General features: G+C 28.4%; 1 protein-coding gene across 1 annotated transcript; it reads left to right on the top strand.

Moving 5' to 3' along the window:
• The first annotated feature begins 3,131 nt into the window (after positions 1-3,131).
• Positions 3,132-12,350, top strand: LOC148231072 (ATP-binding cassette subfamily C member 4-like). The gene is made up of 24 exons (XM_088193933.1): positions 3,132-3,242; positions 5,513-5,672; positions 5,830-5,964; positions 6,037-6,241; positions 6,306-6,531; positions 6,602-6,699; positions 7,875-8,072; positions 8,131-8,287; positions 8,351-8,526; positions 8,676-8,840; positions 8,906-9,043; positions 9,111-9,278; positions 9,382-9,522; positions 9,586-9,785; positions 9,844-10,112; positions 10,176-10,406; positions 10,468-10,574; positions 10,645-10,768; positions 10,839-11,009; positions 11,077-11,204; positions 11,266-11,388; positions 11,446-11,568; positions 11,638-11,795; positions 11,865-12,350. The coding sequence occupies exons 1-24, from the start codon at positions 3,233-3,235 to the stop codon at positions 12,139-12,141; spliced, it is 3,888 nt and encodes a 1,295-aa protein (XP_088050059.1). The 5' UTR covers positions 3,132-3,232; the 3' UTR covers positions 12,142-12,350.
• The last annotated feature ends 3,577 nt before the right edge of the window (positions 12,351-15,927 follow it).

The following is a 15,927-nucleotide window of genomic DNA, read 5'->3' as shown; positions in this document are numbered from 1 at the left end:
ATGGATGGCCAATAAAAATGTTCTTAGTAATTAAAAAACTACTAAAGAAATAATTATCTCATACAATATTTTGGACAGCAGACAAATAAGATTTAAATTAAGAAATTGCTGAGCAATGACCATACAGATACAAGACAAAAAACATGTCAAGTTCAATCGAATCTCGAGGTTCTTGTTACGGTTTTTTACAATTATTACAGTGAAACTGTAAGAACTAAATTCGAATGTAGATATATGTATCCGCTTTGATACACCTGTTTGGTTTACTAGGGGGAGATATAGGCTCGCCCACTTTTTTAAAAATTAGGCGGTGTAACTGGATTTGTTATTAACCGATCATTTTCGCACTGGAAACTTTTTTATGTTGCCTTACCGTTAAAGTACGAATAGATTGAGGTGCATTATTTTACTAGTGTGTTTGTCAATGTAATAACACGATATGCATAACAAAGACTTCGATATTTTCTGCCGTGTCATGAACAGGATTTGTTTATGGCGCTTTTAACGCGTATTACAATATTATCTCACGGTCCATTTCACTGAAGGTTTTGTATCTGCTTCCGGTCGCTGGTTGTCGTGACTCTGAAATTTGTAATTTAAAAAAAAAATCTACCTCATTGTTTAATAAAATAATAATTATAAATGAAATTTATACTTACTTTAAAAAGACTCGTTGATATATGCATGTATAAGGAGAGTAAACCTGATAAATAAAATGAATTATTTCTGAAATATTTTTCAATTTACAGATAATAGATGAAAGTAGATTAAGTACTACATATTTTTATTTGATCGATATAGTAAACTACTGTTTGGTTTATTTTATTTTTATTTTTTAAATTATTCAGAAATTAGCTAAAAGATATTGGATGGTCCATATTACTCTGCCAATATTATTGCATCACTGTTGTCTTATTATTCATTTATCATCATTAGCACAAAAATATATGTATCGATGTAAACTCTTGATCTATTAGAGTTTAAGGTCGATGGTGCAGACGATAAGAGGGTCTCGCTTTATGTTCGTACATAACTAATAAACAATATGCTAAATTCTACTTTTATATAAAACAACACACGTGTACTTTTATACATATGTCTATACATAACATTCACTTCTAGTAAAATTATCTAACGAAATTGTCGCAACAAACTTATGGCTCGCTGCCGACTTTTCGACCCTGATTCTACGATCATGGTCATGGCTCATCTTTTTTGCAACATTATTAAGCTATATATTTTACTCAAGCAAATAAAAATAATAATAATGTAACTATAAATACAATTTATGTTTATTTAGTATTTATAAAATGACCAAAATATATGAAACAAACATCTTTCCATAATACATGTATTATACTTGTAAAATTACTAGTATAATTATTCTCTATTTTTCATCTTAGTAGTAACATTAAAAAAACTCTTATTTTTAATTTATGATTCTTTAAATGCTAATCGGCAATTCAACGTGACATCTGTATTCCTCGAAGCAAATCTTTTACAAAACATTTTAATGTTGTATTATAATTATTCTATTGTGTATTTTACAAAGAATATATGTGAAAGACTTGAATAATTAAGTTGTATTTGTTATTGTTATTTTTATTATTTAACTTATGACGAAATATTTTGTAAAAATAAATTATAAAATCTGGGAAAGCATTATTAAAATATATATTTATTAAATTAATTGAAAACCAACTTTTGTGTTTAATTTTAATACTCGCACATTATTGTTTTAAATGATTAATATATTGTATATGAATGTTATACGTATTTGGTATAAAATGAAACAATAGTTAATTTAAATAGTATATTTACATACATAGATCGGAAGGTGATCATTCAGAAAGAGTACACAAAAAATAACCGCAGTACACATATGTATATACACAAATAGAATTGTATTTAAATAGTCAGTATTGGTCAATATTAGAGATTGCAATACAGATAATACCGGTATTAAATCAAAAATCGACATTTGGTACTACCGGTATTACAAAATGAAATACCGGTAGTACCGAATATTTTTTTCTCTTAAATCCATACATTTTATTTGCTGAAAAAGATCAACATGGCTTGTAACTACAAACACGAGGATTACCAAATTGCTTGAAAGCAAAAATGAAGAATAAAATAATGCTCGGTCATGTAAAAATATTATGCAGTATTTACATATTTTATAATATGAACATAAACATTTATAACTAAAATGAGTAGAAGTATATGAGTGATATATCTTAAAAAATAAAAATGATTGAGATATTCTAAAATTAATAATAAATGTGGAATAATTAAAATAAGATAATATAAATAAATCACAACTGTCACATAAATCCGTTTTAAGAAAAAAATAATTCTACGCACTCCTTTCACATTATCGTAACTGACCTTAAATAATGAGTAATATAGGAATGCATTTCATTGGAATATTTCAGCAAATAGTGCTCTGGCCCCTGGTATAAAAATATATGTAAAAGACATCCAGAAGCAGTCGATCAAAGACAATGTTTTTTAGAATTATTGTTCCAAAAAAATATCAGACTCCCGCTCTCTCAAAAAATATTTTTACTGACTATTGTCAGCGCTCTGCTATGCTACTATACTTAAATCGGTGTAAGGATGTAGGCAAGATGCAATAATGACAGGAGGATGATGAAGGGTAGGGGTGTCATAACTTTATTTTTTAACGTAAACTTGGAGTGCAGTTGCAAATTTATGATATGAAGTACAGTGAAGCAAATGGAGAGGTTAAAATAAAACTATGTTCTAAGAAGGGTCTAAAATTTATCAAATGATATAGGATTGTATTGACAATAAATGTTTAGAAAAAATAATTATTATAAAGCTTATTATTTTATTATTCATAAGTCCAAATATAACAAAACGCCTTAGATGCATAACATATTAGCGAGAAAATTTCGTTTGAAGCTGTTTCAAACATCTATTACAAAATCATTTTTATATAAACTGAATATTTTTTTATATTTATAATTAGTTTAATATATAGCAAATTGTACAATTTCTTTAAAAACTTAAAATAAAACATTTTGAATAAGAAAAAATATAATCATATTATTGTGCATTGTTTATCATTTGAGTATAATTAACTATGGCTATATTAATGAATGCTGCAAAGTTCACAATTATCATCAGTTGATTTTATGTAAAGTATGATCGATTGTGTATTTTGAGGTTATTTTATGCCAAATCTTGACGTGCTACTTTCAAAATGGATAAAGGTACACTAAAAATACAAATTAAACTAACATCAAATTTATTTATTTAATCAATGGTTTAATTGCATTCAGTCTAAAATTACGTCTAAGGGAATTCCAAAATCATTTCATTAGTCATTTATTTTATAAACGTACATGATATTGCAGATTTTGTGGTAATAACAATTTCGTAATTGTAACAATTATGCTATCATCCATTGGAGACGAACATTTGGTTTCGATTAATTGTAGTTAATATTTTTTGTAAGGTTTGTGTAAATTTTAATTATAAGTCAAAGCATTATGTCAAGGTTAGAATTGCTTTGCACACGTATAGACATTATATTTTTTAATAAAACTAAAAATCCCACGAATGACATTGAAATGTGTAAAAAACTTACATTAATTCAATAAAATTGAGACTTTGAACAGGTTCGCATTGTGGTTCAGAGCTAAATAACATTTTATACGATTTATTTTTGTATGAAATCCATTAATTCAGAATTAATTAATATAAATGACGTTAATAAATGATATTATTCTTAATATTTATGTATTATATATAATTAACTAATACAAAGCGTTTGAATGCTCAATTTATTTTATAAAAATAACACTGTACTAATCCCTCGATTTACGCGGTAGATATGTTCCATCAAGTCAAAGAACGAAATTTCTAATAAAACGATTGATTTGTATTAACGCACACTTTTAAACGTTTTTTCAACTTCTAAAGTAAACAAGCAAAATCTTCACCGACATGCTTGCATTCCAAAAAGCAACTCATGACACTCTGAATGGGCCGTGGGAGAGGTTCCAGATGTAGGACAAGTGCAGGAAGTGAGAGTATGGTATGAATTATTAACCCATGGAGTTGTACATTGGTGCGCTACACGCGTGAAACCAAAAATGTTTGATTTAGAGTATTAATTAACGAAAAGATAATAAACGCCAAAGAAGTAATCTATTATACAATTGAGTTCTACCATATGGATTAATATATCATAAAGAAGCAATCTATTTTATGTACAATTCCTTTAATCCATGTAGATTACTACATAAATTAACCCTTAAAGTTAGTAGTTCTATTGTTCTGGTAATAAATATGTATTTACTAATTCTTAATTCACAAATCTAGATAGAAAGATATTTTTAGATGTATGTTTAAAGACTATTTAAGTAATCAAAATAAAAAAGTAATATGTAAAAAATCATATAAAGTACTACAAATATATAATTTGGGTCCATTTTTATTTGTGTAATACATATATAAATAATGTTTTGGATTTAATGAAAAAGTACTAAATTAATTTATTTGCAGATTATACATTGCCTTCTTAAGATTGAAAGTATAAATAGCTGTGAAAGAAAATAAATTAAAAGTCAAGTTATTGTTAAAAAAGGGATAATGAAGAAGATGCCCAGGTCGGTGACAAATACACTGAAAGACCTGGGTGCAAATCACATATTCACCATATTATTTTTTAGTTTTTATTGCGTCTGAGAAATATAGTGATTATTATATAAATATAGCTCCAATCGATCTGAACAGATTAAGGTTTCCTGGATTTTCCCAATCTTACGGATGAATATTTTAAATAAAATTAGTCGTATATTAAAATATATTGATTGTAAGCTGTAATAATAGTTGTTAATTAATAAATATATATCACTGATTTGATTTCAGTATCACAGTAGTTGTTGAACTCTTGTCGTTTTACAATGGAAGATTAAATGTTTTTTTTAAATGTGGAAGTTAATACACTTAATAACCAAAATTGTTAGACCAATCAATATATTGGTCTACGAATTTAAATTAAATAATAAGGGAGTACTTATTATTTAAATATTATAATAAATAAATACATGTATCATACACTCGTACATAACAGGAAATAAGAATAAATTATAGATATAGCTCAGGAGTTTACTTAAATGATGAATGCTTCTCTCATGGTCATTTTTTGTAGCAATATCATGAACGGAGAATGTTAAAAACTGACAGATCAAAATAATTAAACAAAAAATATCGCTTCAATATATATTAAGCAAGGAAAATAATCATATAAGGATATATAGTTTTTTTTTTAATAATTGTACATATGCGATTGTATCCACATAATACGTATAAATTACCTGTTTAATAATTTTAATCCAAAACAAAAATGTTCATCTCACCTGCCATCTTTCATTGTCATCAAATATCGCAGTTCAATATTCGATATTTAGTTTTAAAGCAATAATGGTTGCTGTGTCACAAGAAGTATTGACCTCCCAACAAAATTTAAATGCAGGAGAGGAGAGTCGTTGTTACAGTAACCCGATATCCAGACTATTCTTCTGCTGGTTGTTGCCTTTGATATGGGTCGGTCGAAGCAAACAGTTAACTTCAGAAGATCTAGGGAAGACTTTAGACACAGACCTTTCAGAAGAGCTTGGAGACGACCTAGAAACGTAAGTGATTTTTAATTTGTATTTTAGTATATTTTATTCTAATAACCATTCTTAATGACATTTATTATTTTATATGCGTATGAATTTTTTTATATGCTTATGACGCATTTATTTACCAAATTGTGTTAAAAAATGACGATACTATGAATATTTTCAGAAATTGGTACAAAGAAATAACAAGAGCCAATACTTCTGGAAGAAAACCAAGTTTTTTAAGAGCTATATTTTGGACGTTTATTAGCGGTTATATGCTTGATGGAGTACTCTTATTTTTTCAAGGAATGGTGTGCAAGTGAGTAATTATTCGTATTCGTATACTAATATGGTTTTTACTTATCTAAAATATTTTTTTATCTCTGTAAAGAACGTTTCAACCAGTACTTTTGGCCTTGTTGATATCACAATTCGCATCTGGCTCACAATTTTCCAGAGACACTGCCTATATCTATATGGGTGGTTTAGTCATACTCTCTTTAATAGCCGTTTTAATCCAACACCACGTAGTCTTGAGAACTGGCAGAACAGGAATGAAAATCCGGGTGGCTTGCTGTTCCTTGATGTACAGAAAAGTAAGCCATTGCTTGTCATACCACATCTTTATACTTTATATTATATGATGTTTATTCTTTTTAGACTTTAAAATTAAGTTCTAAAGCCCTCGGAGCCACAACTGCAGGTCAAGTGGTGAATCTGATGTCGAACGATGTGAACAGATTCGACATTGTTATGTTGTTTCTGCACTCGTTATGGATTATGCCATTTCAAGTTATTCTTACGTGTTTCATACTTTACTTGGAAGTTAACGTTGCTGCAATTGTTGGAGTGGTATGCGTCACGCTACAGACTGTGCCTTTACAAAGTAATTATATCTATTACGATCTGATTTAGTCATTAAAAAGACATAATATTGATTAATTTGTTATTTAAAGGTTACTTGAGTAAACTATCTTCCAAGCTCAGAATGCAGATTGCTCGTAAGACGGACGAAAGAGTAAGATTAATGAGCGAGATTATAAGCGGTATACAGGTATTATCATAAATAATAATACGTCATTTTTAATAAGGTATCGGGTATCGATACTTAATCATAAATTTTATAATGAAATAAACTTACAATATAAAACATCTTTTATATCTAGACTACGGATCTTCCGTATAAATCTGTTGTAGATTTCAGTTTTTAATGCTCATATTGCACTTAAAAAGAGGCACAAAAACGATAAATATATAATAGATATAAAATAAAAGCCTTTCAATTTTATTGATTCAATAGTTATAACCTATGTTTTAGTTAATTTTTGATAAACTAAATCAACTATTATCGATTTTCGCTTAGAAAATTTGTAATGTTATAAATAAATAAAAATCAAATGGAGCAAGGTCTTGAAAATATGGCGAGTGCTCGATAACCCTTAAATAAAAATAGTTTATTTTTTTCTGCGACAGCTTCGCCATATTATGTGTTTGCATATTGACGCAGTAAGAGATAATCCTTTTTCTGTTCATTGATTTAGGTATGTTTCTTTGAAAGGCAGTATTTGATTATGGTAATTGTTCACAATATTTAAGGAACTCTTTATACCTTATCAAATATAAACATTTTATATTGGAGTGTGGTTTTGGAAACGTTTCATTAGAGTAGTCCATGTTAGAAATTTTTTTCTACAAATTTGTTGTAGACTACAGATTTTTAGTGCTCTTGAATTTGTAATCATCCGTCTTAAAAAGCCGCATGAAAAAAATCCTAGAATGATTATTTGAAAATACCATTAAGTAGATGAGTTCACTCATCTACCTTTGATTAATTTCATTAATTAAATAAATATAGTAATATAATAATAATAAAATAGGGCAAAATTAATGCATCGATCTATTAAATTTTTAACAGATGTAACATTTTGTTAGTGCTGTCACTTCTTAAAAGTGTCAGTGGTGATACCAGCAGCAAAAATAGCGAAGATATGACCATCAAAATCATGTTATTTAAAAATAGAGGCAATGTAAACATGAAAACCACAAAATATTGGTACTGTTTCTATTAATTTGGCAACCCACTGTATATAAATCATTAAAAATAATTCTAAAATATCTGTTTTGATTTTTATAAATGATAAAAATTCTAAGATCTTTGTATTTTTTCAAAGGTTTTAATGGTTTATTTATCATTAAAATATGTCGATATAGTCTTATTTTTATTTCTAGGTAATTAAAATGTACGCATGGGAAAAACCCTTTGAGCTGATGGTAAGCGCAGCTAGAAAAACTGAACTGGCTTCCATAATAAAAGCTTCTGGTATTCGTGCTATAAACATGGGATCTATAGTGTTTACAGATAGAGCTTCTCTTTATGTAACACTATTGACTTACTCTCTACTAGGATATCCAATATCAGCTGCAGTTGTAAGTATACATATTTATAAATGCATAGGTATAATTTTCTAACTATTTTTACATTTAGGTATTTTCATTGGCACAATTTTATAATAAAATCCAAGAAGCATTAGCTATTCAATACCCAAATGCTATGATACTCGGAGCGGAATGTCTAACAACAGTGAGGCGAATCCAAGAATATTTATTGTTGGAAGAGAGACATACACCATCACCTATAGAAAGTATTTGAAAAATGATTTATATAAATATAAATATGTATCTAAAATGTTTATCTGTACTTTAAGATTTAAACGTAAATGCGTTGCAAACATCGGGATTGGAACACTACTCTCATGGACATATATCAATGAATAATGTTTCAGCTTCTTGGTCTTCAGAAAAAGTGACCTTGAATGAAATCGATTTGAATATAGATAAAGGAAAGTTGTACGCTGTCATAGGATCAGTTGGAGCTGGAAAGGTTTATTTTATTTTTAATATCAATATAAAATTTAATTTAGTATTAAAATAATTGGTAAATGGATTTAGTCAAGTTTAAAACCATTATTAAATAATTTATATTAGCAATACACAGATCTAAGCAATCCTTTTTTTATTTATATTAAACAGAGTTCACTACTTCAACTTATACTGAGAGAACTTCCTTTGCTTAATGGTTCATTGCAAATACATGGAGAAATTTCATACGCCTGTCAGAAACCGTGGCTGTTCGTGGATTCTATCAGAAACAACATTTTATTCGGACAAAAACTTGATAAAGAAAGATATAATAAAGTAAGTTTTGATTGAGAATTAAATTAAGTATAGTTAGATAATTTATATATCAATATATTTTTTAGGTAGTTCAAGTCTGTGGTTTGGAACCAGATTTCCAACAGTTTCCAAGAGGCGATCAATCGCTTGTTGGAGAAAGGGGAATATCTTTGTCCGGGGGACAAAGAGCTAGAATAAATCTAGCTAGAGCTGTTTATAGACAGGTATTGATTATATTATTATTATTTTATATTATATATACTTATAGTAATATTTTTTTAATAATTTAAGGCAGATATTTACTTGCTTGACGATCCGTTATCAGCTGTAGACACACACGTGGGTCGCCATCTGTTTGAAAGTTGCGTGCAAGACTATTTGAAGGACAAAACTAGAATTTTGGTCACACATCAAGTACACTATCTAAAAACTGCTGATGTTATTATCATATTGGAAGATGTAAGTATGAAATTATATGCATTGTTACCTTAATAATCATACTTTTTAAAACTAAATAATGAATTTATGATATACGATATACTTATATTATTATTTATTTTAGGGCGAAATTCAAGCAATGGGAACTTACTCTGAATTAACGACGAATAGTAAATTCTCAAATTTCCTATCCACGTTGCAAGATGAAGAAAGTGAAGCAGTAGAAGATAAAAAAGTTAAGAAGCAAATTTCAACATTAAAATTGGTAAAACATTTTATTGCAATACATAAATTTATGTTACTATATACTAATCATTATTCATTTTAGGGAAACAATGAAGGTCTCGAAGATGACGATTCTGCTGAACTAGAGACTGCAGAAGAAATGGAAACCGGTATAATCAAAGCGAAATTGTATTGGCAATATTTTAAAGCTGGTGGAAATGTGACTTTAGTATTCATCATGATTTTTATGATGTTCTTTGGACAATTAACTGCCACTAGCTGCGACTATTGGGTTACATTTTGGTAACTATTAATTATATTTATTAAAGATTACAAGAACACTATAACATTTTAATTATAGGTCAAATCAAAAAGTAAGCAATTCAACTAACACCGAATTCGGTCACGATCCATCCAAGAGAATCAACATCTGGGACACAATAGGCCAATTCACCACTGTTGAATACTTATATATTTACAGTATTCTGATTTTATCGTGCGTCATTTTCGTAACAGTCAGATCTTTATTGTTCTATCTTACTTGTATAAAGTCATCCAAAGGTCTGCATGATCAGATGTTTCATAGAATGTTGCGCGTGAAGATGCGATTCTTTGACGAAAATCCTTCAGGTACGCCAACAAATTAAATTCGTCATCATTGACTGTACATTATAAATATATTATTTACTTCAGGAAGGATATTAAATCGTTTTTCAAAAGACATGGGAGCAATGGATGAACTTTTGCCAAGAGCTGCTCTAGAAGCTGTTCAAATTTCATTAGTGTTTTGTAGTATTATGGTACTTGTGGCCATAACCAACGCTTGGCTTTTAATGCCTATAGTAATAGTTATTATATTCTTTCATAAAATGCTAGATTATTATTTATATACAGCGCAAAACATCAAACGATTAGAAAACACCTGTAAGTACTTTATAATGTATTACCATTGATCTTTGATAATTGAACAAATAAATACTTTAAGCTCGAAGTCCTGTATTCTCTCACGTCTCTGCATCATTGAATGGAATAACAACAATTAGAGCTTTCAAATCTGAACAAGAAGTGGCTCGAGAGTTTGATATAAGACAGGTTTTTAACATAATCTATATTATTAAATTAATATAAATTAAAAATATGTTCATGTTTTTATTTTTTTAAGAACTTGAACACAACAGCGTGTAACCAATATCTGGTATGTGGTTGTACTCTTGGATTTTGGCTGGATATTATGTGTCTGATGTTTTTGAGTATAGTTGGATTTTCATTTGTGTACTTCAATGATGGTATTGATTTTTTTAATATTAATGATTAAGTGTGTCTTGAAGGTTAATGATATTGATTCTTGAATTATAGGTAGCACTTCAGCGGGAAACGTTGGATTGGCACTTTCTCAGACCTTAATCTTGATGGGTATGCTGCAGCATGGCGTGAGACAGGCTACTGAAGTCATAGCTCAAATGACTAGTGTTGAAAGAATAATTCAGTATACGAAGTTGGAAGTTGAAGAAGGCCTAGAAAAAGGAGGTATGTGTATTATTAAATCATTGTCTCTCATTGACGCTCTTAAACCTATATTATTTATCTTACTTAGTGATAGATACTCCTGACGACTGGCCAACTAGAGGAGCTATAACTTTCAGGAAGACTTATTTATCATACAAAGAGAACGATCCGCCAGTGTTAAAAAATCTTAACTTTTCCATTAAAAGTGGATGGAAGGTATGATCCTAAAATCATATATTATTGAAATATTATTATTGATATTTAAAATACATTTCAGGTTGGAATTGTCGGTCGAACAGGAGCTGGTAAATCTTCACTAATTTCTGCACTATTTAGATTAGCTGATATGAAAGGCGAAATTATCATAGACGACATTGACATAAAAGATATTTCTTTACATGTATGTTTTTTATAATATTAAAAAAATCAAATTGATACTATTAATAATTTGTTTTAGGACGTTCGTTCTAACATATCAATAATACCGCAAGAGCCAGTTTTATTCTCAGCTTCCTTGAGATACAATTTGGATCCGTTTAAGAAATTTAACGATGTCGACTTATGGGCTGCAATAGAAGCAGTATGTCTTATTTGTATTATTTATTTTAAAGTATATTTGATATATTATATATATATGTACATATTTCAGGTGGAATTAAAAAATAGTGTTACGTTAAACTATCACATATCAGAAGGAGGCAGTAATTTGAGTATCGGTCAACGTCAATTGATTTGTCTTGCTAGAGCAATTTTAAGAAAGAATCAAATAATCGTATTGGACGAAGCGACTGCTAACGTAGATCTGCAGTAAGATTTTAATATATTAAACAAGTTAATTTTGTAAAAAACATGTAATATATCATATTATTTTTTTAGGACTGATTCGTTTATACAGAAGACTATCCGAGAAAAGTTTCCAGAATGTACAGTTTTGACTATAGCCCACAGACTGAACACAATAATGGATTCAGATCGTGTTCTAGTTATGAACGATGGCAAAGTGGTAGAATATGAACATCCACATATTCTACTACAAAACCCTGAAGGATATTTATACAAAATGGTGAAAGAGACTGAGAGTAAAGTCGAGAGTAAGCTAATAGAAATAGCCAAAGACGCATATGTGGAAAGTTATGAAAAACTACACAATTAATAAAATAATATTTATTCCTAATTATGACATAATTATATACTATATGGTTTATATACATTCCAGTTAAAACATTACTATTAAATGTGATTTTTTGTAGTAATTAGATAATTGTTTGTACATTTCATAAATATATTTTTATTTATTATACAATTGTATGTATCACGTATAAAATATTTATTTATTACAATAAATTATTTCTGTAAGTCAAATATGTTTTTAATTTCTATATCTTATATATTTTTAGATTACAAAAAATGTGGTATGATAAAATAATAATACAATTATCTAATTATTGTGAAGTTACAAAATAATAAATATATAACATAATTTTCTATAGATATGTTATATTTATAATCATGCAAAGACGTAGGTTGAAATATATGCAACTTTAAAATTATAATTATAATTAATTCATAATAAACATTTATATGTTAAGAAATCAACACAGATTTTTTGTGTGCTATTTCAATTAATATTTCTACAGTATAATTTATTATTAAAATATAAAACACATAAAATTATCCTTAAATATGTTTTTAAAACTAATATTAAATATACCAAGTGATCCGTGAAGTTTCATTACTATTTATTTCCAAGTCACAAAACTTGTGAGGTACTGTAGTATTTATAATTCATATTAAAATGATAGTTATTTTACAATGGTAAGAAACCATCATCTTCACGATCAAGTACATTCAAAATTTGTTTAATTGTAACATTTTTTAACAATAAAATCAGCTTTTTATGTATGTTATTAGCTAGTGAACTCCAAAAGTTTTTTTGGTACAACCTGTAAATTTTTGGCAAAAACCATGAAACTCCATAACTTATGATCTTCTCAATAATTGGGAACTTAAAACGTTTTATCAAGAACTGAAAAATATAATATTCAATATTAATATAAAATTATAATTGATTTAAATAATTCAGAAATCTTACATCAAATTTACTGAAACCTCCGTTTAAAATAACTTCGGTTATTTTAATAAACTTTTCTCTTAGAGAAATTCTGACATTACCAGCCAAGTTAAATTTTGAAAACTGCACTCTATAAAAGACATTTAGAATAAATATATATTTAATTTAAAAATAAATTTAAAAAACTTACCCCATAAATCCATTACCATAAATTTTAAACTTATTAAAGATTCTTGACGCATATTTAAGTTCTCCTGCATAAATATAATGCATAGTTATTTAAATAATATTTGTATAGCAATTATTATACTACACAACTCACCGATTCTAAAAATTAACTTAGGAATTGTGATATTGAATACAAGTTCAGTCGGAAGAAAATGTGTTTCAATATTGTTAATTTGCAAATCTTTTACTCCGGTAAGAGTCATATTGCTGAAAGACGCCATCAGACTGTATTAAATGTAAAAAATATATTAGAATAAAATGATGATTAAATATTAACACATATAAAAAATCTTACTTGATTAAGTATTTATTGAAGAAAAAATTTGCATCGGCAATCCTATAAGGATCGAATATTGGTACATTTCTAGCAGGATTTCCATATGGAGCAGTTCTTCTCAGTTTCTTCAACTTCAATATTATTTTTTCATCCAAGGTCTCTGGATTTCCATCAGCGTCCTCTATTATAAAAATAGCATATGTAAATCAAAATTTTCTACTATACTTACTACATAATGTAATAAAAAAACATACCTGATTTGGACGACGATATTACCAATATAAAGATGAAAAATACAAGTAGACGACCGATACACTTTTCCATGATACCGATGCATTCGCATCTGAGAAGAAAATGAAACAAATCACGTCTAACGTTAATTTTTCCCACAATGCATTATGTGTTTTATTATATAATAATTCATAACACATTGTGAACAATTCACACGTGTAATATCTTTAAATGCAAATAGAGCATCAATGATTTGGGTATTGTAAATATTTTTACATCAAATCAATTGAATATTTAAATTATGCTTTTGATTATTAAATAGAAATAATTTTTAAGCATTTTGTCACAGTATACCGTATATATAATATAATAAACTCAACTAATTAATCCATTAAATGTGCTACTGAGAACATTACAAAAATACTCGTTTTATTTATTATTATTCATTTCGTTGCTAACAAAAAAATCGTGCTTAAAATTTGAAAATCATGGGTTCGAATCTCACTTTTTTTAATAAACTATTGTTTTCATTTTCTGTTTTGACTGAGAGATTGAAGTTAATGATTTTAATTAATCTTTATTTAAATCTATCACCTTATATTGTATTAATATCATGTGCCAATATCGGATTTTTCATACGTATGAAGTAGAAAAAGATTGTACATCTCAATTTTAACCTACCGCATGCTCCCTAACAGGGCATCCTACCTAAACTATATACCTTGTCCCTATATACAACTTGTTAACCCTTAACTGATATAATTGGAAGTTCTATAAATACTAATTTATAGAATTCATTCCGCTTGCAAAAAAAGTGACGCTATCTATAGCTTTCTGAAAATAGGTGGCGTTAATAACGAACAATGGTTAATCCCATTAATATTAGTTTATAATATATTAGACTAAAAATATTACTAATATTAATGAAGTAAACTAATTAGAAAAAAATTAAAAGTCCTAGGTTCATATGAGATTGGAACCCAAGACTTTTAATTAAAAAGCAAGCACGTATCTGTTCAACAATTTTAATTATGGGGTCTTATTCTTGAAACTCGCGTTTATAGCCGCGTCCAAGGGTGATCATTCATAATAATATGGATGAACTAGACCAGAGGTCGGCAAAGTGCGGCTCCGGAGCCGCATGCGGCTCTTTGGCCCCTTAAGTGCGGCTCTGGCACAAATATCCACGGGCATTCGCACCAGATTTAAAAAACAAGGAAATATGGAGCTCTAAATTCGAACGTCTTTGTGTTGATTTGGAAAATTATAATAAAGATTTGCTAAATTAATAAATAGATTTGGCTCTCAATTTTTTTTAATCGTTGTAATGTATATATTTGGCTCTTTGGCTAATAAGTTTGCCGACCACTGAACTAGACAATAGAATGTGAACGATGGGACTACCTACAAGGCTTTAGAGGATCTTTACTGACATCATCCCTCCGCCAGTTTCTCCACCACTGCTCGGAGAGTAACAATCTCGCCCATCATAACTTGTCGCAATATGTAAATTAAACTAATAAATTATTACCAGTTTCCATCGCCGTCTTTTTGGCTGCAAAGTCACGCCTCTTAGGGCTAGAAAGCCGTAAAGCTGATTGGTCAAAATATTTTTAAATTATAGATAATTGCATATAAAAAGACAATCTGATTTTAAATCTCATTCCTAATGGTTTATGCTTAATATTCACATTGTCATCAAAATGTGAACAAGATCTTTAAAGCATCTTGCTTTTTAATGCAATATTATACAATATAATATTTAATTATAAGTATAAAATATTTTTTATTGGATTAATAAAAAATGTGATAAAGTATATTTAAATCTTATTATTTTAGTATAAATCTTCATATGAGTAATAAGTAATTCTTATCATGAAATATTTTCAATACTTTTCACATTAAAACTTGATAGCGAACAAGCTTTAGTTTTTAAATTTTCATTTCCTGCAATGAAAATAAAACCAAGTTCAATGAACATTCAGGTGTAATAAAAGAGTTATTTCAGATTTTACCTTTTTTTTACTTGGTCAGAGACGAGATGGGCAGACATTATACGAGAGGAGACATTTGAGGCAAACTGAGGGATACCAGCATTGACACGAGAGACATCAACGGGTTGTCCGTCACAC

This window comes from Plectrocnemia conspersa, unplaced genomic scaffold, assembly GCF_051122295.1.
Source record: "Plectrocnemia conspersa isolate PC_06_02 unplaced genomic scaffold, ASM5112229v1 ptg000010l, whole genome shotgun sequence".
NCBI lineage: Eukaryota > Metazoa > Arthropoda > Insecta > Trichoptera > Polycentropodidae > Plectrocnemia > Plectrocnemia conspersa.
This window is presented reverse-complemented; position numbering and strand designations above follow the sequence as displayed.

Bases quoted from the DNA above. Each gene is read 5' to 3' on its own strand.
- LOC148231072 (XM_088193933.1), top strand. The intron at 9,044-9,110 runs GTATTGATTATA...TAATAATTTAAG, and splicing joins CTAGAGCTGTTTATAGACAG to GCAGATATTTACTTGCTTGA. The intron at 10,769-10,838 runs GTATTGATTTTT...CTTGAATTATAG, and splicing joins ATTTGTGTACTTCAATGATG to GTAGCACTTCAGCGGGAAAC.